The sequence below is a fragment of the Apium graveolens genome, chromosome 8 (assembly GCF_009905375.1).
Source record: "Apium graveolens cultivar Ventura chromosome 8, ASM990537v1, whole genome shotgun sequence".
Lineage (NCBI taxonomy): Eukaryota > Viridiplantae > Streptophyta > Magnoliopsida > Apiales > Apiaceae > Apium > Apium graveolens.
In genome coordinates this window covers 252401314-252427765 of record NC_133654.1, presented here as the reverse complement: position 1 = coordinate 252427765, position 26452 = coordinate 252401314, and the positions used below count along the sequence as shown (strand labels likewise).

The 26452-nt window shown below is 34.8% G+C and overlaps 1 protein-coding gene and 1 long non-coding RNA gene across 2 annotated transcripts; one reads left to right on the top strand and one right to left on the bottom strand.

The window, feature by feature from the left end:
- Nucleotides 1–1687: 1687 nt before the first annotated feature.
- Nucleotides 1688–6609, bottom strand: LOC141677144 (uncharacterized). Its single transcript, XR_012557346.1, has 3 exons — nucleotides 6494–6609; nucleotides 6355–6414; nucleotides 1688–2178 (listed from the first exon to the last, which is right to left on the bottom strand). It is a non-coding gene; the product is annotated as an uncharacterized LOC141677144 (long non-coding RNA).
- A 1013-nt stretch (nucleotides 6610–7622) lies between these two features.
- Nucleotides 7623–11061, top strand: LOC141677454 (squalene monooxygenase SE1-like). The gene is made up of 8 exons (XM_074483398.1): nucleotides 7623–8276; nucleotides 8707–8818; nucleotides 8930–9104; nucleotides 9309–9477; nucleotides 9665–9883; nucleotides 10009–10284; nucleotides 10416–10694; nucleotides 10794–11061. Exons 1-8 carry the CDS (start codon nucleotides 7950–7952, stop codon nucleotides 10896–10898), a joined length of 1662 nt encoding a protein of 553 aa, XP_074339499.1. The 5' UTR covers nucleotides 7623–7949; the 3' UTR covers nucleotides 10899–11061.
- Nucleotides 11062–26452: the final 15391 nt, after the last annotated feature.

Here is a 26452-nt window from a genome sequence, read left to right as displayed (position 1 = left end):
TGGCATAGGCACTCCATGTATTGATTTGTTCATATCCGAGTCCTCCAAAACCATGCCAAATGCAACCTTGTTCCCAATAGTGTCCACAACCAACTCACATTCTTTTGCACCCTACATTTATAAGGGAAGGCAGAAAATAAATAATTTATGCAAGCATGTGTTGTGTGCACTATCACATATTGATACTACATGCTTCTTACCTTTGGGTCAGATGGATCTTTGTCAAAAGCAATACATTCATTGTCATCTTCAGCCACCAACAATTCCTTCGCAACAGTTGGTTTTACACCTTCATCCAGGATTCCATGACATGATGCTGCTTTCTCAGATAAATTTGGAGAAAATTGAGCCTTTAGAGCTTCAATCTGTGCCGTGAATTCCTTCTTTAATCTCTCCATCTCATCATCCCTCTGTCGATCACGGTCCATCAACTCATCCTTTGTAATTCTTGTACGTTTCTCCTTAGGCAAATTGAAAAATAATATTGGGGTGACGAACCCTCCAACGCCTCGAACCCGTCCTGAATGTCCAGGAGTTTCCAGGGTCGTGCTCAACACATCTACAACACCCAGTGGTTGAAATTCTCCATTTTCCTTCTTCTCCAGCAAGGCATCCTGTCAACAGAAAATAAGAAAATAAAAAGTAAAAGTACTTGCTTCAAAGCTTGTAAATTCTACCAAAATATTTTACTTACAATTTTGGCATTTATTTATTCCACTTCTTCGTCATATGTCCCATATTTTTTCTTACGGCCCTTTTGCCAAAAAATCACCCTATCTTTCTTCTCCCCGGCCTGCAACCTCCCTACCTTTATCTGTTTAAAATATATAAATATTTAAAATCCATGAAAAACAAACAAAAAAGCTAACAACATTGATAGTTTCTTACTTCCTCTTCTTGTAAACCGATATACCCTTTCCTCGACATGCGATGTGGATATTTCCGCTTTTTCACCCGCTCGCTCTGATCCTTACGCAATGGTGTAGCAAAATACCAGTTTTAACTTGCACTTCAAGATAATTAAATAAAAACTAGTGGCATTTTTTACAAATTTATAATATTTATAAATTTATAAATTTATAACTAATTAACTTTGTTTGATGTGCTTAAATTTATTAATATGTCATGTGCTAAATTCAGATCACTAAATTAATAGTAATGTTTTTATTTAATTGTCTAAATTAAATAAATCCAGATCACTAAATTTGTAGTTTTATTGTAGTCTTTTATCTAAATTGTACATTATTTAAGTTATCTACTACACACAATATTTTTTTAAGTCCTATTAAAAATAATATTAATAAATTGTTTATATCTCCCACTTCTTCGAAGTCCTATCTGCGACAAATTTTTTCCAAGCATCCTTGCTCACATAGGAATATTTCTTTGAAGGTTTCCTAAGTTTTTTCTTCTGTCCAACAAACGGCATGACATAGTCGGAGGTCAACATAGTTTTGAATTGCCTCCACTTCACTCCTGCCGACTTTAGCACCAAAGCCTCACATTCGGGAGGAATTTTGAATGTACTCTGAAAACAATTAAAAACAGATTTAACAACAATTAAAAATATATGTAAGTACAATTAAAAACAGATGTAACGACAATTGTACATTGTCCTAAGAATATGTACAATTTTTATCTCAACATTAGACCATAAGTTGGCTTTTAATTCCCGATCCACCTTAGGCCAGCTTGCAATATCGATTGGAATCATAGTTCCAGCTAGCATCCCAATGTAGGACTGAAAGTTGTGTCTAGTATCTCCTTCAGGTTCTCCATACATATTGCATCTGACTTTAATTTTCTTTCTCTGAGCTTTCTTGATCATGATTTTGTACATTCTTGAAATACCTCGCGCAGATCCATACCTCTGTTTTGAAGTTTCAGTACTGGTTGCTGGTTGAGTTTCCGTTTCATTTGGTGTTTCTTTTGGTCCTTCAGACTGACCACTGACTTCTTCTGCTGTTCTAGATTCCCTACTTTTCTTTGGCTTTTTCTGCTTTATAGCTGCTGGTACAGAGTCAGCTGCTTCAGTTGCTGTTTCTTTTGGTTCAGACTGATCACATTGTTCTGCTGCTTTGATCAGTAGAGGCAACCCATTGGCTTCCTCGGTTGTTTTAGATTCACTACTTTTCTTGGACTTTTTCTGCTTCTTAGCTGCCATTTCAATCCTTCAATCTATAAAGTATAACAAAATATTAGTACAAATATATGCAACTGATAGAATATGCAGATAAAACATGAATAATTAAAACATAATGATATACATCCAAAAACAACTGATATAAATATGTGCATTAAGCGAAACATGTAAAGTAGAAGTGCATTCATATAAAATGGTAATATTAAATGATAGAACATGCAGATAGAACATGAATAATTAAACGGAACGATATACATCCAAATCAACTGATATAAATATGTGCATTAAGCGAAACGTGTAAAGTAGAAGTGCATTCATATAAAATGGTAACACAGTACATTAAGCGAAACGTATTAACTCTAGACAAGAAAGAAAATACAGACAACATAGTACATAGTTTTACAATATATAAATATATTGTTCAGTTTTTAACCCAAATTCCCTCAACATTTTCTCTAACCCTACGCTCCATATCATCAGCAACATCACATGCCGGGATATTTATACAGAATGGTTGATGCTCCATTGTCGTGTCTCCTAGGTCATCTTCATTGTAGATATCGTGATAGTCTTGAGTCGTGGATTTTAATACAATGGACCAGGTAGCATCAACCGGATCTTCGATATAAAACACTTGCTTCACTTGATCAACGGAAGCATATTTATCCTTCTTGGGGCCTTGTCGACTAAAGTCCACAAGCGTGAAGCCAAGATCATCCACTTTGATACCTCTGTCATTCGATGCCCATTTACACAAGAATAAAGGGGCTTTGAAAGCATGGTAGTCCAACTCCCATATTTCTAGAATGATGCCATAGAACATCATATCACTCTCGATCGGATTTAAATCCCTAGCACTACAAACTTGAACCGTCTTAGCAACTACAGAAACACCACTGTTCTGAACAACCCTTGATTTATCACGATCTTTTTTGAAGTACCGAACTCCATCAACTAGATATCCTTCGTAAGTCAAAACAGAATAAGATGGTTTGGCAGCCAACCATCTTATCGTTTCTGAAACAGCGGTGCGGTTTTCCTTAAGTTCACTCCTAACCTACACACGTTGTCATTAACTACATATAAGCCACTTATTAATTATATGAAATAAAACTCACAATAAAAGTCAGAATAAGAGAAACCAACTTTTCTTTCAAACCATTCAGCAAACAGCCGATTATGTTCTCCCATGAGCCAATGAACACTCTTTTTCTTTCCTCGATGAATTTCTTCAAGATACTCCTTATGCATTCTGAGAAAAAACATGTATTATATTCACTCACAAGAATACTTACCGAAAAGATATGGTTTTATAAGAAAGAAAACTGAACTTACATTATATAAGGAAATACTTCAGAATTGTTTAACAGGACAGTTAAATGTGCCTCATCTCGCTCTTTCTCATCGACTTCCTTCATCTTCACAATGGATAAGGGACCAGAAAGCCTGACTTGGTCTTTGGGAACACCAGCTGTTTTGCAACTCTCTTTAAGAAACTCGGTGCAGAATTCTACCGATTCCTCACCAAGATAACTTTCGGCGATATAACCTTCTGGATGATAACGATTTCTAACATAACTCTTCATCACTTTATTAAAGCGTTCAAACGCATATATCCACCTATAGCACACTGGTCCATACAAACGCAATTCCCAAACCAAGTGGACTATGAGATGTATCATAACATCAAAAAATGAGGCATGAATTTTTTTTTCAAGCTCACACAAGGTCAATATCACATATGACTGCAGTTTATCTAGTTTCGAAACATCGACTACTTTGTTGCACAAGGAGTTGAAAAAGTAACACAATCGTATTATTGTGACCCTAACATGTTTCGGAAGAACGGATCGAATTGCAACCGGGAGCAACTGTTGGAGGAGGATGTGGCAGTCATGGGACTTCAGCCCATAAATCTTTAAATCAGCCATGGACACGCAGTTTTTAATGTTCGATGCATGTCCATACGGAAGTTTCATATTCAAGAATGACGACAACATTGTTCTTTTTTCATCCTTTGATAAAGTAAAAGTAGAAGGAGGCCAATAGGTTTTCTTTTCTCCTACTTGTGGAGCTAAATCAGCCTTAACACCCATGTCAAACATATCACGACGAGATTCCTCGCTATCTTTTGACTTGTGCCACATATTTAACAGTGTCCCCATCAGATTATCACACACATTCTTCTCGATGTGCATAACATCGAGACAGTGACGAACGTGGTGAAACTTCCAATATTCTAACTCGAAAAAAATAGACTTTTTCTTCCACGGACAATCAACCTTTTTGGACTTCTTTACTTCCTTGTCATAAGAAAATTTAATCCGTTCCTGTTGTGCTAACACTTCTTCACCAGAAAGGGGTGGACGTGGTCGCCGAAGCTCTTGTTCACCGTTAAAAGCCAACTTCTGTCTCCTATAGGGGTGATGGTCAACCAAATAATGACGATGGCATTGATAACACATTTTTTTACTATGACTTAAATATTTGGCAACGGTGTCGTCACCACATATGAGACAGCTCTTGTAACCCTGATTAACACAACCAGACAGATTTGCATATCCAGGAAAATCATTTATGGTCCACATCAAAACTGCTTTTAAAGTAAAATAGGATTTACTATAAGCGTCATAGACATTTGGTTCACCTTCTACCCAAAGCTTCTTCAAATCATCGATCAACGGCTCTAAGTATACGTCAATATCATTTCCCGGCTCGTGCGGACCAGGAATTAATATTGATAACATTATAAACTTCCTCTTCATGCATAACCATGGAGGAAGATTATAAGCTACCAATACTACCGGCCATCAGCTGTACCTATTGCTTAGGCCATTATTAAACGGGTTTTATACCATCTGCTCCTAAAACTAATCGAAGGTTTCTTGGATCACTAGCAAACGAAGGCCACCGATAATTAATATTCCTCCATGAAGGAGAGTCGGCCGGATGCCGCATCTGACCATCATTTGACTGTTGTTTTGAATGCCAAATCAACTGTTCAGCGGTATCAGGAGATTTAAACATTCTTTTAAACCTAGGAATGATAGGAAAATATCGCATAACCTTGGCTGGACTATTTTCCCTAAGTTTACCATCTTTCGCAACCTTCCAGCGAGATAAACGACATTTAGGACACTCAAATGTATTACCCCTGTAGAGTATACAATTATTTGGACATGCATGAAATTTAATGTACTCGAGGCCCAAGTCAGATAAGGTTTTCTTTGCCTCATACGCATTAACCGGTAACACATGATCTTGAGGAAGAAAAGAACCAACAGAAGTGAGAAGATCAGTGAAGGCGCTATCGCTAATACCAAACCTAGCTTTCCAATTATGTAGCTTTAACATTGACTCTAACTTCGTACATTCACTACCCTTATACAAAGGTTGTTCTGCATCAGCTACAAACCTATTGAAGTCATACAAATCATGATCATCCGAATTATAAGTAGCTTCACAAACGTCAACAGTTTCGGATTTAGCATTTTGCTCCTTAAGTAGAAATGTACTACCGACAGATGACCTAACACTCTTAGAACTAGTTTCTCCATGTCAAATCCAATCAGTATAACCCAAACTAAAACCTTTTTTCATATAAATGACCCCGTATTACTTTTACGTTATATTTTCTAAAATTAACGCAACGCCCACAAGGACAAGGGATGTTCTTAGGATCCTTTGAGTTTTCTTCTGCAAATATTAAGAAACTTTCAACCCCTATCTCATATTATAAAGAATCCATGTCTTTGAAAATCCACGACTTGTCCATATATTTTTAAGACAAACAGCAACCTAGCAACCTACCTGTTTGTCATTTCAAACATTAAGAAGTAACACTTAGTTGTTTACTTATTTAGGATTAAACATAATTAAACATATAAATTAATTATGCATATAAATTAAACATACGAATGCTTGTAACACACATAATTAAATATATAAATTAATTATTACAACTACACATGTTTACACATATACAATTCCACATATAAACTAAACAAGAACATAAACAAGAATAAGAACAAGAACATACAGTGAGGAACACAACATAAACAACATAAACTAAACAGAACAAGAACAAGAACATACACAACATAAACTAAACATGATCCATACACATGCATCTATTAAAATTAAACAAGAACAAGGAGGAACACATGCATCTATTAAAGTAACAAAAGATACACATGCATGTGAAATCTTACCTAATCGAGCAAACCCACTTCAAGAATAACCAAACCCAGCTCCAGAGACCTAAAATCAAACTTGAAAAAACATAAAATAAAAAAACAAACTCGATTAAAATCAAAACATAAAATTTGAAATTAAATTTGAAAAACATACTTTTCACACACTAATCGAGTAGTCCAGACTTCCTTCAAGGCTCTTCAGCACCAATCGACCTCGATTTATGAATTAATCGAGTTTATTAATTCATATAAATTTTAGGGGTTTTAGATTAAAGAGAGTGAGTGAGAAGAGAGACAATGAGAGATGAGAGAGAAGAGAGACAAGACGGTGAGAGAGAAGAGAGAATGAGAGAGAAAAGAGAAGAGAGAATGAGAGAATGAGAGAGAGAGAGAAGAGAGAATGAGAGAGAGAGAAGGGGGAAACTGTTTTGGTTAATGGGGGGAAACTGAAAATAAAAAATTTGGTTAAGGGGGAATTTTTTGGTGTATTTACGGGGGAAAAAAGAAGCGGGCGTTTTTTTTTTTTTTTAAAACGATTATAGACATCGGTTGATTTAGATATTGATGTCTTACAACACCTTTAACATCGGTTTTAAAGTAACCGATGTTAATATCGGTGACATTTTTAACCGATGTTAATATCGATGACATTTTTAACCGATGTTAAAGGAGTGATGTTGTAGGCACTATTTCTAGTAGTGACTACTTATTTTTAAAATTTGGGATGGTTGTACTTTTAGATTTAGTTAAGTTAGAAATACATTATTGATGAATGGATCGATTTGACTCAAGTTCGACTTGACTCGACTACTTCCCGAACAAGTTCTTCTAAGAGTTGTTTATTATAGGATAGAGTTTAAACATGAATTTATTCGATTAAAAAACTCGGCTCGGACAAAATTAAAGACCATTTGTTAGTTTTCCAGGAAAGTAAACAATTGTTTATTTATTCTTCAGCATCATTTTTCTTATCTTGTAAGTCGAATAAAATGGTGTACCTTACTTGCAATATTTGCATTTATTTCGTATTCAAAACTCAACTATAAGCAGTTGGAGCAAACCCTGCATTTTCATGTCATTTGTTTACTATATTTCTTATTTTCTGTGATAGATTGATATTTATTTTTATTGTTATATGTAGATATATTACAACAACTCTAACATAGACATTATGCAATTTGAACACTGATTACTGGAGATGTGTAATGATAAGATTTGAAAACAGATGGGAGTTTATGACCATATTAGGTACCACACACAACCAACACCGACATCCAAAATGACCAAAACCACACAAATGCTGCTGAAATACATTGAGAGACATAGATAGAGGTCATATCAATACAGGTACCGTCCGGGCCACCTCTCGAAAGCTTGCTAATCATCCAATTGCTACTCTCTCCTTCCCTAAAATCCTAAAAACGTTTCGTATTTGTGTTGTACACGTTTCTCAATGCACACAAGACAAAACCCTCAAACTAATATAAAAGGCAAATAATACTACGTTTCCTTTTAAAACTTGATCACGGGAAAATCATTCCATAAAAGGAAACCAGTTTTGAAGGCTTCTTTTAGGAGGAGAAAAGTTGGTATTTTGCGGTAATTTTACAATGAATTCGTTAGCTTCATCTTCTTCTTTATCGTGTTATTCCTTTGTTGAGTTCTGGAGGACCGCGAAGATTGATCAGTTTTTTCTTGGAGAGATATTGGCTGGAGTTATTGGAGTTGTGGTTTTGTATGGTTTATTTGGAAACAAAGATAGAAATAATGGTACTGCTTCTATAAAAAGTGCCGTTTATAGTAATGATGATGATATTACAAGGAGTAGTTTTGTAAGTAATGGTCACTGCAGCCCGGGAAATGCTGCTGGAAATACAGATGTGATTGTTGTAGGTGCTGGAGTTGCTGGTTCTGCTCTTGCTTACACCCTTGCAAAGGTTCTCTCTCTCTCTCTCTCTCTCTCTCTCTCTCTCTCCCCCTCTCCCTTCCTCCCTTTCTCTCTGTCTCTGTCTCTCTCTCTTTCTCTCCCTCCCTCTCTCTGTCCCTCTCTCCAGATGTATATATCCTACCTGTAATTTTGTTATGTGTTTCAACAATTATTCGAAATTGATAAATAGATTTCAAATTTTCCCCAATAAAACTCTGGCTAGCTATACATCTCAATGGAAGTTCACTATGCATAAAATGTAAGACTCATATATCAGTTATCTCTTATCCTTTAAGTTATCTTGACAGATAAATCTTAAACTACAACATATGATTTGCCTATATATACCGAAAACTCTCTGTCCGTTGTCTTATTTCTTTTCTTAATTATTTGTGATTTGTAACATCTCGCGCTTTGATATAATTTTGCACACATCATAGGATGGCAGGAGGGTTCATGTGATCGAAAGAGATTTGACCGAGCAAGATAGAATTGTAGGTGAACTTTTACAACCTGGAGGCTACTTAAAATTGATTGAATTAGGCCTTGAAGGTATGCAATTATTCAATGTTAATATATCAATTCATACATCTTTGGAATTCAGTTCACTTTTTTACTTTCTGGCCTATGTTAAATGCAAATTAAATATGTATGGTTCTGCAGATTGTGTGAATGAAATTGATGCACAGCAAGTTTTCGGATATGCTCTTTACATGGATGGTAAAAATACTAAACTTACTTATCCATTGGAGAAATACGACAAGGATGTAGCAGGAAGAAGCTTTCATAATGGACGTTTCGTTCAACGGATGAGGGAAAAGGCAGCATCACATCCTAAGTAATTAACTATTTTCCATCTTGTATCCAAAGCTTTAAGAAAAACATAGATATTTCATATATATATATTCTATTTTAGTGTTTCATGAACAAATTTCTGTTTGCTGTTAGTTAGATATTACGATTCCAACAGTACTGCATTGAATTATATGAATACAGTTTAGATCTTATTAATGTTTTCGATTTTTTTTTAATTGCTATGCAGTGTAAGAATGGAACAAGGGACAGTGACATCTCTCGTTGAGCATAACGGAACTGTAACAGGGGTGCAATATAAAACTAAGAATGGCGAAGAACTGTCAGCATCTGCCCCTCTTACAATTGTTTGTGATGGCTGCTTTTCAAATCTTCGGCGTGCCCTCTGCAATCCTAAGGTCAGTATATTCTTACATAGTTTATCTTGAGTGATATTAATAGAATGGGGAATGTTATATGAGAAATTGAAGTTCCAAGGTAATTTGCATATGTTACACTTTAAAAGCTAATAAGTGATTAGTCAATTAAGGTATATTTGATCTACTACCACACATCCGGTGAATCCTAAAATGTCATTTTTCACAGGTGGAGGTGCCATCGTCTTTCGTTGGTTTAATTTTAGAAAATATTAACCTCCCGCACATAAACCATGGCCATGTTATTCTAGCAGATCCTTCTCCAATCTTGTTCTATAAAATCAGTAGCACAGAAATACGTTGTTTGGTTGATGTGCCTGGACAAAAAGTGCCATCTGTTACTAGTGGTGAATTAGGTCGCTATTTGAAGACAGTAGTAGCTCCTCAGGTATTAAGAATATGATATATTGGTATTCTGATTGGCATTGCTACTTAGTTAACTAATTAACGCCTCCGGATGAGTATAATCTGACATTATTTGTATATATTTCTTCCCGTATGATAAAATTATAGATTCCCCCAGAGCTGTACGATTCTTTCATAGCAGCAGTAGACAAAGGAAACATAAGGTCAATGCCTAACAGAAGTATGCCTGCTGATCCTCAACCCACTCCTGGTGCACTTCTTTTAGGGGACGCTTTCAACATGCGACATCCTCTGACTGGAGGGGGAATGACTGTTGCTTTATCTGATATTGTCTTAATCCGGAATCTCCTCAGGCCATTACGTGATCTCCATGACTCGGCAACTCTATGCAAGTATCTCGAATCATTTTACACCCTTCGTAAGGTGAGTTTCTGAGATTCCGAGGCTCAAATGATTACCATATCATGAAGGACATACATTATTGCAATGTTAAAAGAGATTGGAGTGATTAATTGACAGAATGTCATATTAATATTTTTCTTATCTTTTTTCAGCCTGTGGCATCTACTATCAATACATTAGCAGGTGCACTTTATAAGGTTTTTTGTGCATCACCTGACACAGCAAGGCAAGAAATGCGCTATGCATGCTTTGATTATCTGAGCCTTGGAGGAATTTGTTCAGAAGGGCCAGTGGCTTTACTTTCTGGTCTAAATCCGCGACCTCTCAGCTTGTTTCTCCACTTCTTTGCTGTCGCTATATATGGCGTTGGACGCCTAATGATTCCATTTCCTTCTCCTCGAAAATTATGGCTTGGAGCTAGATTAATCTCAGTAAGTGCCATCAGAATCTTAATATTATCTCCTCTGTGTCCTTGTTATAACAAGGAGCATTGCTAGTAAGACTATATGCTAATGACTTTGCAAATGCAGGGTGCATGTAGGATAATCTTCCCAATAATAAAGTCCGAAGGTGTTCGACAAATGTTCTTCCCTGCAACAGTTCCTGCATATTACAGAGCTCCTCCTGTGTTTTAAGCTTCTGGCATCTCTTGTGTTGCCAGAACTAGGCAAACTGCAGTGATTTTTATTGTTCTTCACAACATCGAAATTCGAAACAATAAAAAATGTAAATTATAATTACATCAATTTAAGAATATTACCATGAGAACTATTGATGCAATGAACTGATGATTTATAATCCATGTGTACCATAATTCATCACTGATTGATTATGCAATAAAACTTTATATAGTAAACTTCTGTTTTACCTAAAAAACAGCCAAATGCTCTCTTCACTTCATGCCAAAATAATAGTAGTAATTTTATTTTTGTCAGTTTTTAAAAGATATAATTATACTTATAATCAAATTTAAAATTTACTATCAAATTTCAATTTTTTTTGAGTCTTATCAAACTTTTTACTTCACCGTATCAAAAGTCAAAAATTAAAACGGCATTTACTTTTATACGTAATACTTTATTTTTTTCGAATTTCCCAATGATTTCTTAAAAAATTTTAAAATAAAATATTTTTCTATACTAATTGTAGTAAGTCCTATTTTCTTTCCTATTCTCACTTTTCCTGCTCAAATACTGAAAATTAAATAGGACGGGATTAGTAGTCTTGGGTGCTTTAACATGTACTACTCCCTCAATCCCATTAAATTCTTTACATTATTTTTTGGCACGCTTTTTAATACTCGTTTAATATATAATTTCATAATATTTTTTTATTTTTTCTGCATAAAATTTTTATATTTAAACTTTTATTCAAAAAAAAAATATTTAAAAAATATAATAAAACCATACTTTATAGAAAACTCGAAATACTTGCAAATAATGAACATAAACATCCTAGTGGGACGGAATAAGTAGCTTATAGCACATGCGATATACGGTTTTTTAAAATTTAATTTTTTAATTTTTTTTAAAAAAATAAAATTTATTTATATTATTTGAATTAAATTAAAACTATTATATATATTAGAATATATAATCATAGTCCATCAATTTGTATATCGTTATATCATATTTTTTGATATTGAATAATTGTTAAAAAATGTAATTATTTTACATTTATGATTTATTAAATCTCTAATCATATTTTATCTATAATTGTATTACGTAATTGATGATTGAATAATAGTAGAATAATGTAATTATTTTGTATTTACGATTATATTAAGAATATACTTATTTTAATAAGATATAATTTTAATCTTCTATTTTTAATTATATCTTATGTTAGGGGTGTACGCGGTTCGAATCAGATCGGTTTTGGGGTAAAAGTCGAATCAAACCGTGAAAAACGGTTTTTGAAAATTGTCATTTGTAACGGCATTTGTGGTTGCGGTTAACCGCGTCAATTGCGATTGCGAATTTGCGGTTATAGCAGATCGGTTTGCGGTTCAACCACTTGTTTTAAAATAATTAATAATTTACAAAAAAAATAAATTTAGAATATTAAAAAATTCAAGTTTAAGTTATGTGATAAATTTACATTCAAAAATAAAATACAAATTAATGCTCTGTGTCGAGCAAGAATATTAAAAATATACAAAAATATGGAGGTAAGAGAAAATAAAAAAGAAAAGGATAAAAATAAAATTACATGTTGATCACATTTTCGTTCTATTTTTGTTATATATATCTTATAATGGCTGTGAATCTTCCGATCGAAGTATTAACATTAACCTAAAATTAGTTAATAAATATGTATACTTATTAATTTATATGATATCAACTACATTTTTGGAAATTTAATTTTATTATAAATATATGTTGCGGTTGCGGTTTTTAAAATTTAAATTCACAACCAACCCACGGTTCACGATTATCCGTAAAATGCGGTTCGGTTGCGAGCAGTTGAATGTCGTTGAGCGGTTCGTCTATACATCCCTACTCTCCTTATAGAAATCGGTCGATTTTTCAAAAATAGCCGATAAATCGCTCAAAAATATTCGTCTGATTTGACCGATTTCCGATAAATCGTAAATCGATATCTCTCTGTAACAATGATTATCCCAGATCAACATTTAAAATTATTTTTAACAGTAAATGATCATATTTTTGTATAACAAATCTCTAGGTCATAATGGATAGGAGTTTGAACGTATTAATACGGGTATGGATACAAAATCACAATTTCCGAACATTGCCGGAGAAGATGAAAATCGTGTCTCACTACTATTAATTTATATATGGGTAGTTGTTACCAGTTTTTTTGTTGAGGGTAGTAATGGCCTAATTGGTCCATGTGACATGAGTCCATGACTAACTAGTGTCCTCATGCTTTTGAAAGGTTCAATGGATTCATACGTTGCTTTTGTTTCGATCATATATCTCATTTTTATTCAAGAAGGGAAAGATAAGTTCATACTTGGCAAAAAATAATAATTAAATTCTTATTATATAATACTAACTTTTCAATTCGTACGATACACGGGTCTTCATTATATTTTTATATTATTTAAATTTATAATAAAAAATTTGAATCATTATCTTATTAGTATATTTATAAATAATAATATAAATATTTGTTGTTGTGAGGATTCGAACCTGAATCTTGAATATTGTATAAATAATAATATAAATATTTGTTGTTGGTGGGGTTCGAACCTGGGAGTTTTAGTAGTGTATAAATAATAATATAAATATTTGTTGTTGTTGGAGTTTGAACCTGAGAGATTAAGTAGTGTATATTCTTTTAGTATTTGAATGTAACGCTCCTGATCATTTGATTAAAAAGATTTGACGTTAATAAAAGGGGATAACCAAACCAACAAAAAAAAATACCAAATTATATATCATTTCGGTTATTATAGTATAATATAAATTACATTAAATCTCGTACGATGCATTGAATTTCCTTAATATTGTATAACTTTTTTATTTTTATTTAAATTGATTTTTTTTAATATTAATCATTAATTTGAACTGAGTTGATAGATTTCATTTGAAATAGTAATTGATTATAATAACTATTATAGCCTTTTTTATTTTGTTAAATAAATATGTCTATGTTTTTTTAGAAAAAAAGGTTTTTATTAAAAAAATAGCTTGAAAAAAAAGAAAAAATGCCCAAAATAACCACTATAGACCACATGAGTTACCGATATACCCTGAGGGACTGACCTTTTTAGAGCATCTCTAACCATAAATAGCTAAAATGGTTAGAGCATCTCCAATGCTAAAAAATCTTTAGCTAAATAATCTAGGTGATGTGACAATTTTAGAGAATATGTAAAAAAAATTACATTCCAACCTAGTAACCCCTTAGCAAAAATTATAGATAATCACTTTTAGTTGGCTATATTTGTACAACCGTAAGAGCATCTCCAACCATGATAGCTAAAATGGTTAGCTAAATCATCATGTAAAATTTTGTTGAATCTATAAGTGTACAATATTTGCTCCGATGCTATTAACTATATTGATTAACTAAATTCAACACTAATATGTTATATGTATTTTTAAATTATTTTATATATATGAAAATTACCCATGTTAAAATAAATTTAAATATTTAATTAAATACAAATAAAAATAATAAATTTATTTAATGAAAAAATATTGAATATATATTTATATAATTATAAAAGACTCTTATATGTGTTAAAAATATATACTTAAATGTGTAATAAAAATTTATATTTAAATTTATGTTACATTTTATTAGATTAGATTAGATTAGATTTATTATTATTTTTATAAATAAGTAATGTTTATTAAAATAATTAATAAAATTGGTCAATAAAAAAATTCATATTTTGACACTTAATATAACATAAAGTTAAAATATTAAATATGAAATAAAAATTTCAACATATATATATGTTATATATGAATACAACACAGAGGGGGTGAATGTGTTTTAGCTTAAATGTTTACTTTTTGATCGACTTTGGGTTTAGCAGTTGGTTGTTATCAATGATTTTGTAGAATAGATTTTAAACATAAATAACAATGCAAATATGTAAAACAAAGATCTTCAAAACTCACTTAATTTTATATTAAAAATCAAGCAGTGTTTTGCTACAAAATCTCTAAGTTCTTGGTTTAGAACTTAGCTTTTTTCTTGAGAGAGAATACAATTTCTAATCTATTCAGTCCTATCTTAAACAAAGCACCTCAGTTAACTTTATATGATAGTTAACTTTGTTTACACAGTGAACAATAAGAAGTGCTAATCACTTTTCTAACCTGTACTAATCACTTCTATTTAAAGGAAAAGTGAGATTTTCATATCTAGATTAGCATATCTTCATCCACTGTGTATTGGTTGATCCTCCTTTGTCAGTTAATCTTCACCATTAATCTTGCACATCTCTCAAGCTGCTTTTTGTAGACTTGCCAATTCAGCTGTGTGAATTGTTTGTTGATTTGCAACCTTGGGTATTGAACTGTTCTGCAATTCTGTACTTAGAGAAATTTCTTCACTTTGAGATCTTCAATTAATTTGTAGAGAACTCGACATCTCGATAGGCATGTTGGCTTGTCGATATCTCTGAAACTTCATTGTTGACTTGATTTATCGACAACTCTGAGTTCTCTAGTAAATTTTCGTTTATCGATAACTCAAAGTTCTCTAATGGACTTTGCCTTATCGATAACTCAGAGTTCTCTAATGAATGTATACTTGTCAGTATCTCTGAGTTCTCGAATGGGTATCTGACTTATCGATATCTCCAATAGCATTTCCTGAGTTCTCGATAGACAATTCCTAAGTTCTCGATAGGTCTTTCTGAGTTCTCGAATGACTTCTCTATAACACTAATTATGTGACTTGTAGAGTGTTAGGTCCCAATTTGTTTGTAGAAGGGGGGGTTGAATGCAAACAATACTGTTTAATCGAATAAAATGCGGAATAAAAATGTGAAACAAAATTCAAGTTAAATAAAACTTTTATTAAACTTGAAAGGTGTTACAACTACGGTATCGGTTACAAGGGATTAATCTCAAATCAATTATTACAAATCTAGAATAAATTCGACATGAACTTTTTCTATTTTTGTAATTAAAAGATCAAATGCTAAATGCGATTTGAGATTAAGTTCTAGGGATTTTAATCCGCTAGATTGATACACAAGAACAAGATAAATAATTCTAGTGGATTGGATTTAACTTTTCAATCTAGAATTTTGATCTTGAATAAAGCAGATGAAGAATAAAATGTTGTGACTTTGTTTTCTGCTGCTTTTTTTCTTGACTTGTGTGTTCTGTATGTTGATATCTTTTGAATGTCTTCTGCTGCTTTTTTTTAATCCAACAGTCGAGTAGAATGTATTGGCATGACAATCTCTTTGAGCTGGCAAGACAATCAGAATGAACTAGCAAGACTTTCAGTATGACTATCAATTGTCATACCGATTGTCATAGTAGTTCAAAATCAGATTGTCTTACTGAATTAAAAATAGATTTTAATATAATAAAAAATCTGTTAAGACAATCCTTTTGAGTTAGCATGACTTTCGGTATGACTATTGATTGTCATACCGATTGTCATACTAATACAATTAGTTGTCTTTATGAATTAATAACATATTTTAAATCAATTAAAAACCTGAAAAACCTTAATATTAATTCTGAATTAATTAATCAATTAATTCAATTAATAAAATAAATTAATCTTTCCAGATAGAATTTATTCTCTTAATTAAATTATATGACTTAATTAATTAATAGAGAATTAATACTAATCTTGAGCAGCATCCATTCTTCTGAATATCTTCTGAAAATTACTGAAATATATGAATCAATTCCACCACTTCACCGTTGACACTCGATGTACTGTCTGGTTCATGAGTGACTAACTTCCGTGATGTTTCTTCACGTCTTGACTTTGATTTTCTTCAGACTAAATCCTTGTAATCAATTGATACCCTGACGAGATCTCTGTCACTTGATTAAATCCACAATCTTGATTTATATCACTGAGGCTTGATCAATTTCTTGAGCTTCTTCCAGTGAATTAAGTCTTCAAGTCTGTAGATGAATAATGTTTCTTAACCCTTTGACAGATGTTACTTTGTGAGATCTCTCTGACGATAGATCCACTATTTACTTATTACATTCTTATTTGAGTTGAGTTAAATCCTCGAATAAACGAATAGGCTATGACATATGCCTTTCATAGAGATCTTGACTTAGAATGTTTTTCACCAAACAGAATTATTCAACTCCAAGCTTCTTCATAATTCTTCTGAGGCATGACCTTCTTGATCTTCTTCCAGATAGAATTCTTAGGCTTGACACTGTTTAGGAAAAATGCTCTAGTCTGCTCCATTTACATTTTACAGACATTAAGTGTTACAAGTATAAATTATATATTAAGGTTACAATACAACTAATCTTAGGGTTGTCAATATGACTTAGTCTTGTTATGATACATGCATGTCTTGCACAACAATCTCCCTCAATTTGTGAGAAGATTGCTTATCACAAATTCATGCCTGTTAACAAGACTAACCCCAAGTTAAAGAATGAAAATAAAACAATACAAAAGCTGATACAACACTTGTACATTGAACATTTGACAGTTTACAATAATTAAGTAAAGACTGAGCTTTCTGATCCTTTCTCAATTATGTTCTTAATCTGTACAAGTATTTCCAATTCTTCTAGGATGGGGGTGTCAGTTAGAGCCTCTATCAGTTTCAGAAAATCTGGCTTAGGATAACTAGCTAACATCCCTATCCTGTATCTTGACAAAGAGCCAGCTTTTACATTTAGAAATTTTCCATCCTTTGATATTCTGCTCTTGCCTGCTGCCTTCAACTCTTCTGATCTTCTAATATACTCATCAATATCATGCTCATACTTTCTCCTCTTTTCAGCTAGCAAAGCTCTATGCTCATCTCTCATCTCCTCTTTGTTAACCACAAACACTGCCAATACTGTTCTCCATGCCTTAGTGGCTGAATCTTTACCATTCATCAAGCTTATCACCCTTTTCAGTTCAACAATTGAGAGAGAATCCATTAGTCTATTTCCAAGCTGTTCAAAGGACCCATCACTGTAGTAGATTCTAACTTCTTTGATGTTAACAACCCAAACTCTGACAATTCTTTCAGCTAGCTGTTGGAAGTAGTCTTCATCTGAATCTACAACATTTAGAGGTTGGAAATCATCTTGATCATATCTGTTCCAGATGGCCTTTTTACCAAATCCATGATCATTGAGAAATTCAGCTATCAGTTGTCTTCTTCTTTGTCTTCTTTGTCTTCTGAGTCTTCTCTTGACCTTGGCTTCTTTTGGACCTATTCCAACTGTTTTGAAGTGTGTTTATGGGGTGGCTTGAATGAAGGTACAATTTTGAGTCTTTTCAGAGAAGTATGGCTGTGAGTAATTTGAGTTTTGAGGAGAGAGTTTGCAGTGAGCTTGTAGAAATATTTAGACTTAGAGGTTTGAGGTTGAGCAGTTTTTGATGAGGTTGAATGTGAAGGTTTAGCAATTGGTATTTGGATATTTAGGGTTTGGAGGGGTTGTGAGGTATCATTCTTTTGTCTTTGTCTCCTTCCACCCCTCATTTGAGTCTCAGATCCACTTTTCTTTTCCTTCTCTTTCTCACTATCACTTTTTCCATCAATTGCCTTGCTAGATTGACTTGAGTTTGAGCCAGAAGGGTTTTGACCATCTTTCTTCTGCTCATCATCACCCAAGTCATCTGTGTTGATTTGAGTTTTAGGCAAATTGGCTTCAGGGTTATCAATGTATCTCCTCAGAATCTTGATCATAGCTTCATCTTCACTAGTCTTCAATTTTTTACTTTTCAGCTCAGACTCAAGCACCATTATCAGTCTTCTGTTAGCCATGACACAGTTTTTAGGTAGTTGGAAATGTTTCAGTTGCTTGGTTGTAGAGCAGATATAGTGCACCCCTTTGCTTGGATGTAGATAGGCTTCTGGGAATGCAGCTTCTTGAGCCTTCTTCAACTCTGCTAGTAGCATTTTCTCTTCATTGGTGATTATCCTGACCTTGTTAATCAAAATATCCACCTCAGATGCTCTTCTAGAAATTAGATAATTGAAATTGACTTGCATACATCTGTCTACACCAGAGTCATTAAGATTGATCACTATCCTTTTCTCCAAAAACTGGTCCTTGACTGGGATCTGCAGCACCCTGATGTAATTGATAGTCTTTTTCGAGGTCTTTTTTTAAGTGAAGAAGTTGTTGTTGAGAGAGTTCCTCAGTCCAGTGAGCAAATTGTCAAACTCTTGTGTCATTCCTGGACCTTGGGCAGCCATAAGGAGACTCTCTTGTTCTAGACCTTGTACTTGACTTTTAAGTTTTGATTGTGCTAGCCTTGCATCTATCTCCCCCTTAGTCTTGGTGACAGGCATGAGTAGGGGAGTAGGAATCTCAGGTCTTATATCTTCAGGCAATGCTGGCAGTGGTATGTTGAGTTTTCCCATAATGGCTCCCAAAGCAACTGTATTATGCATTTGTAAATGCTTATGGGACTCAACTAGGGCCCGAATATCATGTTGTTGACTCTCAACCAATGTGGTTAGAGCTCTGACATGTGAAGATAAATCTGAGTTGGAAGCTTGAAGTGAAGAAATTTGATTTTGAAGTTCTTTTATTTGAGGAGTAGAGGTTTTGGTTGAGAAGGACCCAAAGTGTTCATCAACAGCTTTTCTGACACCCTCCATGAGAAGAAATGAAGGCTCATACCTAGCAGTATGCATTTGATTTAACTTGACTCTGGTATCATTTGAATTTGTGATATGAGCTTGAACTTGATCAAACAGGGCCTTGAAAGAACTCTTCATATTTGACACTTCTATCTCTATGGAGGCCAGATTCATCCTTGACATTTGCTCAGTGAAAAACTGGAATTTATCCTTGACGTCCTTTTGAGAAGGCACAATGTCATGCATCTTTTCCTTGATCAGCTTCCTGATTTCATCTTCATGTCCAGTCAATTTTACTTCTAGGGCCTTTCCAAAGAGATGGAAAGCCTTGAGTTGAGCTTTATGCACATCCATGATGGCATCATAGACTTCAGGAGTGAGAGATTTAACATTGCTTCCCATGATAGTTATGTACTCCCTCCTGAATCTAGCCAAAACTTCATCCATTTCTGCCACATGGTCATCAGACAACCAGACATCTACATTGCCATCCTCTTCAGCCTCATCTACTATCTTCTCCTTCTGTTGTTCAACCTCTTCATTGAAGAATAGCAGTATAGCTTGATAGTCCTGGTTCCCCATGTCTGAAGTGAGAAATTGCTGAGAGAGATTGGCCAAGCCTGAGATTTGATCTACCAACATGTCATCAACTGTAGAAGGCTGAGCTTCTATATCTTGTAGACATTGAGCCATGACATGTGGTTGGCTGGATTGAGATGTGGATGGCTATTGAGAAATGTCTAGATTACCACCTGTAACTGAAGTCACAGTTTGACTCATAGATAAATCTGTGGTTTTGACAGTTTGTTGTTCACCACATGTAGTGGGAACCTCCATTGGAATTGGAGAGGATTTGACTGGGTTACTGTCATGTACACCAACCTCAAACCTTTGTGCACCTTGCAGAGCACTGTCACATAAATGTGATGAACTTGCCTCTCCCATAACAGGGTCATTGGAAATTGTAATCCTAGCTTCAACTCCCAAGGCAATTTCAGCTAGGGTTTTTAGGGGAGTTGTTCCTTCTAGAGGAACCTCCAATTGAATTGGAGAGGATTTAGATAGCTCTCCCTCAAGAGTACTACCCTCAAACCTATTCATCTGTGAAGATGATTGTGCACATGAAGGTGCAAGAGTGATCATGGGGTCTTCAGTAAAAACTGATGAAACCCCCATATTTTTTATGGTGTCATCAAGGTCTACCCCAGCTAGTAGCCTCTCACCATCTAGATGTTGGTTCTGGGTGGTGAGCATAGTTTCATGAACCATGTCACTTGAGTGTTGGTGCACTTGAGAATCAGATTCAAGTGCTCTATATGATGAAGAAATTTGAGAGATTAGAGAAGTTTGCTCAGTTATGAGTGTTGGCAGCTCCCCCTGAATGGATGAGGGAGCTTCAAATGATGTCCCCTCAATGCGTGTGTCATCCTTATTTCTTCTACCATACACTCTAGGTGCAGGTTGTGCTGACTCAGTACAGGATGCATTGGGGTGAATGCTCTTTTCAATAGATACACCCTGTTGAGAGGATGCATCTAGTAACTGTTTACTCCCCATTTGTTCAATTGTGCCCTTTTGGGAGGACACAGAGGTGTTTTGAGTGGTCAACTCAGGTATCTTACTCTTCTTTGGTCTCTTGACCAAGGGTGACTCTGGTTCAGTTTGAACTGTTTCACTCTCATTTACAACAGCAAGGGTTGGTTCCTTTCTCTTCTTTTTACTCACTTCAGTCTTTTGAGAGACTAAAGTGGTTGGTTTGCTAACATCTAGTGGTTTAGAAGAAGGGGCTGCAACTTTGGAAGGTCCCTGTTGGTGTGCCTGTGTTTGTACTTCCACAGGCTCAGGAACCATAGCTGAACTAGCAAGTTGAGGAGCCCTCATATCTGGCATAGGGTAAGGATAAGTCCTGAATCTCTCCAACATAAATGGAGTGATTCTAAGACTTACACTCACCTTATTCTTTGCAGTAAGTGAGCCAAATATTATTTTGGACACTTGCTTACAATTGCCAATTCTACTACTATCAATACCAGCTAACAAATGTATGTCATTTACTTTATGAGCTAAAGTAGACATAATAAACCTTGGAAAAAAATTTGTTTACCTCTATTCTTCAAAGGCATAGTAAGCCTGGTAGTCAGCTCCTCCAGAATTAGAGCCCCAACATTCAGATGCCTGTTGTGAGCTATTGAGAACACCAACTTCTACACCACACTTGAGATGTTATCAAAGCCATTTTTTCTGCAGGTGAAAGCCCTCACTACAGAATCAAACACAAAGGACCATTCCTTCCTAAGGTTTGTCCTGTTCAGGCTTGCCAAGTTGATTGAGCCACTGTAGTTGATGAAGTCCATGAATTCACTCAGCTCATCTGCAGTTGGCATCTCTCCATAGTTCTCAGTTGGCAATCTCAGGGCTGTATTCACATCAGCAGCTGAAAACTCAATTTCTTGGCCTCCAATTGTGCAGGTGACCACCATAGAAGTGACATTCTCTAGAACAACTGTCCTAGTTATAGCTGATGTCCAAAATTCATGAAGAACGTCCAAATACAGCACAGGACTTGCAGTTAAAGCACCTGCAATATAGGATTCAGAAAGAAACTTCACAAACCCCTTGAAACTATCAGGGGCTTGGTTAGCATCAAGAAAAGCAATAAAGTTAGTTCCCTTCTTTGGAATGATAGCTCTAACAATGTTTTGTGCCATTTTTGTGTTTAGAAGAGTGGGTAAGAAAAAGTTTTGAGAAAGGAGCAAAAACGAGAGAGAAATCGCCTTTTGTCTGAAAGCTAGGTCACTTGAGATCTCGAAAAAGTGTAAGTACAGTGTATGTATCAGACTTAAAGAATCTCACCTAATGAGGATTGTTGACCACTTGAGGAGTAGCCCTGCTGGCAAGCTCTTTAAGCCTTTCTCGAAGAACTTCATTCAATTCTGAGCTTCTTTTTACCTTGTTGAGAAGAACCCAAATCTCTGACAAAGAACGATTCTCAAACAGATGAAGTGACACCTTGAAAGATCCTTCACTATGACAATATACAAAAATGCTCATCTCATTTAGGGATCTATCAAAAGCAGCTGTGATCCTTGAGACTTTAGTCTTGATAGCATTCATGTACATGTCATTGTTAGGATTTGAGATTTCCAGCTTGTCAAGAAGATGTAGGAACTGTCTATCATTGTTAGTGCTCAGCTGAGGCATATCAAGTACTCTCCTAGCTTCATCCCATTTCTCACCAATCTTCAGTCTGACATCTCTTCTCCTTTCTTGAGCCTTAATGTCATGAAGATGTTGCTTTTGAAGAGTTTCTGTTCTTTGTATGTCTTTCCTCATGTCAATGATCTAGGAGACCTTTTTGAGTTCAGCTTCTTTTCTTTTCATCTCTGACTGCTGCTGCTGAAACTCTTTCTCAAAGATAGGATCCACTATAGCTTCCTCTTCCCAATCTCCAAAATCATTCCTCTTCAGCTTCAAATAAACCATCTTTATCTTCCAAGACTGGTTCAGTGGGAATGTCAAAAATGTCAAAGTCATCCTGTTCTCCACTGTAATAGACATCATCAGCCTTTCCTTTGTCCCCAGCAGAGGTATCTTTTTCTTTCCCCTTTCCACTACTCCCTTTCTTCTCCCCCTTAGTTGAGGGATCCTCTACTGACTTTCCCTTAGATCCTCCATGACCTCCATCACCTCCCGAGCCTGAGCCTCCACCAGACGGCCCTTCAAAGTAAGTCCTTTGTTCTTCATTGGGATAGTGAGAATTTTTGATCATGTAGTACAGGTGCTTCATCCCTTCATTCAGATGTTCCATACCTGTCTCTATCTTCAGAAATCTAGAGGAATCCAGTGAATGATTCATTTCAACCAAATCTTCAAGAGAAGTCATCCTTGTATGTAGAGAGCAGAAGTCAGAAATGTCATCAGCTGATAAAGTTGGAGTTTCCTGAATGGAATTGAGCTTTGGTGTGACAGTGTTCTTGAGATCTGAGATAGCATTCCTTATGAGTGCCAGCTGATTGTTGACAGAGGTGGAAGAAGAATACCGTTCAACCACTTGTGCTTTGAATGCTTGAGCTTCAGCTTGGCTTTTAGCAAGTTCTTCTTTTAGAGCAGCAATTTGAGCTAACAGGTTTACAGTATCAGTGTCTGTGTGTGCTCTCACCTCAATTTCACTCATGTTTGGTTCACTCACCTCACATGCTTGTGTTTCTCTCAATATAATTGCTCGTGAGGAGTCTTCCTGTTGCTGTTCTTCTGTACCTGCAGTTAAAATCACCCTAGCCTCTTCAAGAGAGGTCAGTGGTGGTGCAATGGGAATTCGCGAGTCCCGATCCTCAGTCAAACCTATCATTTCATGTGAAATAGATGTCTGAATTGCTTCAGGGATAGATTGACCGAGTTGCCCTCCACTTTCTCCAGATAAATCTGCGAGTGGAGAATCCCGTGAGGGAGCCAGAGGTGTTTGATCTGGGAGGGGAGAAAATGACTCTATTAAGGGTGGCTGGGAGTCAGATTTTCCCTCAGAAGCATGTGACTGCTCTTCTGCCGTAACTATGGCAGGCACTGTAACAGACTCTATGTGCACTCCTCGCTCTGTGTCCTGAGTATCATCTGTGGGTATGTATGGTTCCATTGTGAGTAATGGAATTGTGCTTGACTCAGTACAAGATGCCATGGCCCTATGGCGAATTTCAATAGATTCATCATGTTGAGAGAATGTCTCTAGTAACTGTTCATCGGCCATTTCAAAGTCCATGTCCTGTTGGGAGGACAAGGATGGGCTTTCAAATGCCTCAGTATAAGTTCTTCTTTTCTTTGGAGGAGGCAGAGCTGAGGGTTCACTCACATTTAACAATGCACTACTTCCTATTAACCTTCTGGGTAACATTTTAGACAGTGGGGGAGAGGTTGAGATAGAATGTGACTCTGTGTTTGGCTCTATGACCTGGGATTGAAGCTGTGGTTCTACAACTTCATGGTCAGCCCTATCAACCACTGAGGGTCTTTCAACAGAAGTAGGAATGGAGTGAGAGTGAGGAATTACTACCTGTAATGGAAGAGCAACTGATGTTGGAGGAGCCTGGGTGGCTTGAACCACTGGAGGTTGAGGTTGCTGTTCATGACCGGAAAGGTTGAAAATAGGTAAAGGAATATAAGTGGCCATGAAAGCAGATACAAGTACTGAAACTTGCATGAATTTAAAGGTTGTGTCTTGGCGGGTGTAAATCTTTTTGCTTACTGGAGGGGGTTCGGTTACTGCAGAGTTAGCAAAAAGGGCTTTGTGTTCAGGTGTGAGAAGATGATCTGCTATAAGCATGAGAAAACGAGCATAGTAACATGATACCCTACGATTTGTAGAATGATCACGTAAAGTAGTAGTGAGACGTCTCAAGAGAATGGGAAAAAGTAGTTTGCCAAAATTGATCCTTTGATTGAAAACAACCGCAAGGCCAATATACTGCAGAGTGGAAGTGATGTTGTGAAAGTTGGATTTAGTGTAGTTGGCAAACACTTTAGAAAGTGTATCGAAGAAAATATCCCATTCAGACACCAAATTGGATTTTGAAAGTTTGGTTAAATTGATCACCCCCTGATAGTGAATAGCATGGAAAAAGATTGTGATATCATTTTCAGAGGGTAAATTACAGAAATTGTCCAATAGAAAATTTAACGCCTGATTGATGACTGATTCATCAACTACATACTGTGTGTTTGCCATGGTGAATGAAAAAGATTTTGAATCATCGGCCACAGTAGAGGTTGTGCAAATCAGTCTAAGAAGATCGACATTTAAAATCACATTTGATTTAATAGCAGAGCTAACAATCGAATGGTCATTTAAAAATCTAATCCAAGGCTTAAATTTTTCAACATCACATTTTTCCGGATTAAAATAACCAACCTGATTATGTGCGATAATTTGGAAATTGAGAGCCATTTTAAAATAATAATAAGACACACACTTTCAGAATTTTAAGAATAATATTAAGAAAATTCGAATTAATTAAATTAATTTAATAATTCGAATTAAATTAATTATAATCGAAAAATTTAGACATAAATGTATCTCGTTAAAATTCCTAACTCACAAACACAGTTTTGAAAAACCAAAAGACACAAATCAGAAATTAAAAATAAAATAAATAATAAAAAATACCCAAAATCAAAAAACAGAAACTGATTTTGATTTGATTGATTTCTTTTAACAAAAATCCAACAGCACTTCTGTATGTATATACTTGTATGTATATATCACAGGAGTGATGATTTTTGTATGTTGAGTAAAAACTCGAGCAAGAAACAATGGTGACTGTGGTTGAATCGAAGAGAGAGAGAGAGAGAAGGAAAAACTGTTGAAATTTTTGAAAAACAAAGAAAATGAACTGTTGAAACTTAAAACACACACAAAAATGGGTTAAGTAGTATAACTGGTATGACAATCCGGGATTGTCTCACCGATTGTCATATCGATAGTCTTACAAGGCAAAAACAAATTAGAAAATAGAAGAAATAGGAGTAATAAAAATAATAAATACTAAATATATATAACTGGTATGACAATCTGATAGTCATACCGATTGTCATACCAGTACAAAATAAAACATAATATATCTGAAATTAATTTTATTACTGACATGACAATCAATAGTCATACCGATTGTCTTGCCAGTTATAAAATTAAACTGATTAACTAAAACAAGTATTAGTACTGGAATGACTTTTAGCAGGACAATTTAATTATCTTGCCGATTGTCATTCTAGTATAAAATAAATTAAGTATTTTAAATATACTGAATAATTAACATAAAAACTGTTAAAAAAACATAAACATAAACAAAAAATATATAAAATATTACAATTACAGAAAACTGAAATGAATATGGCAGAAAATATTTACATAATTAAAATAATTAAAATATTTCAGAGATAATAATATTTTCAGTCCAAAAATAG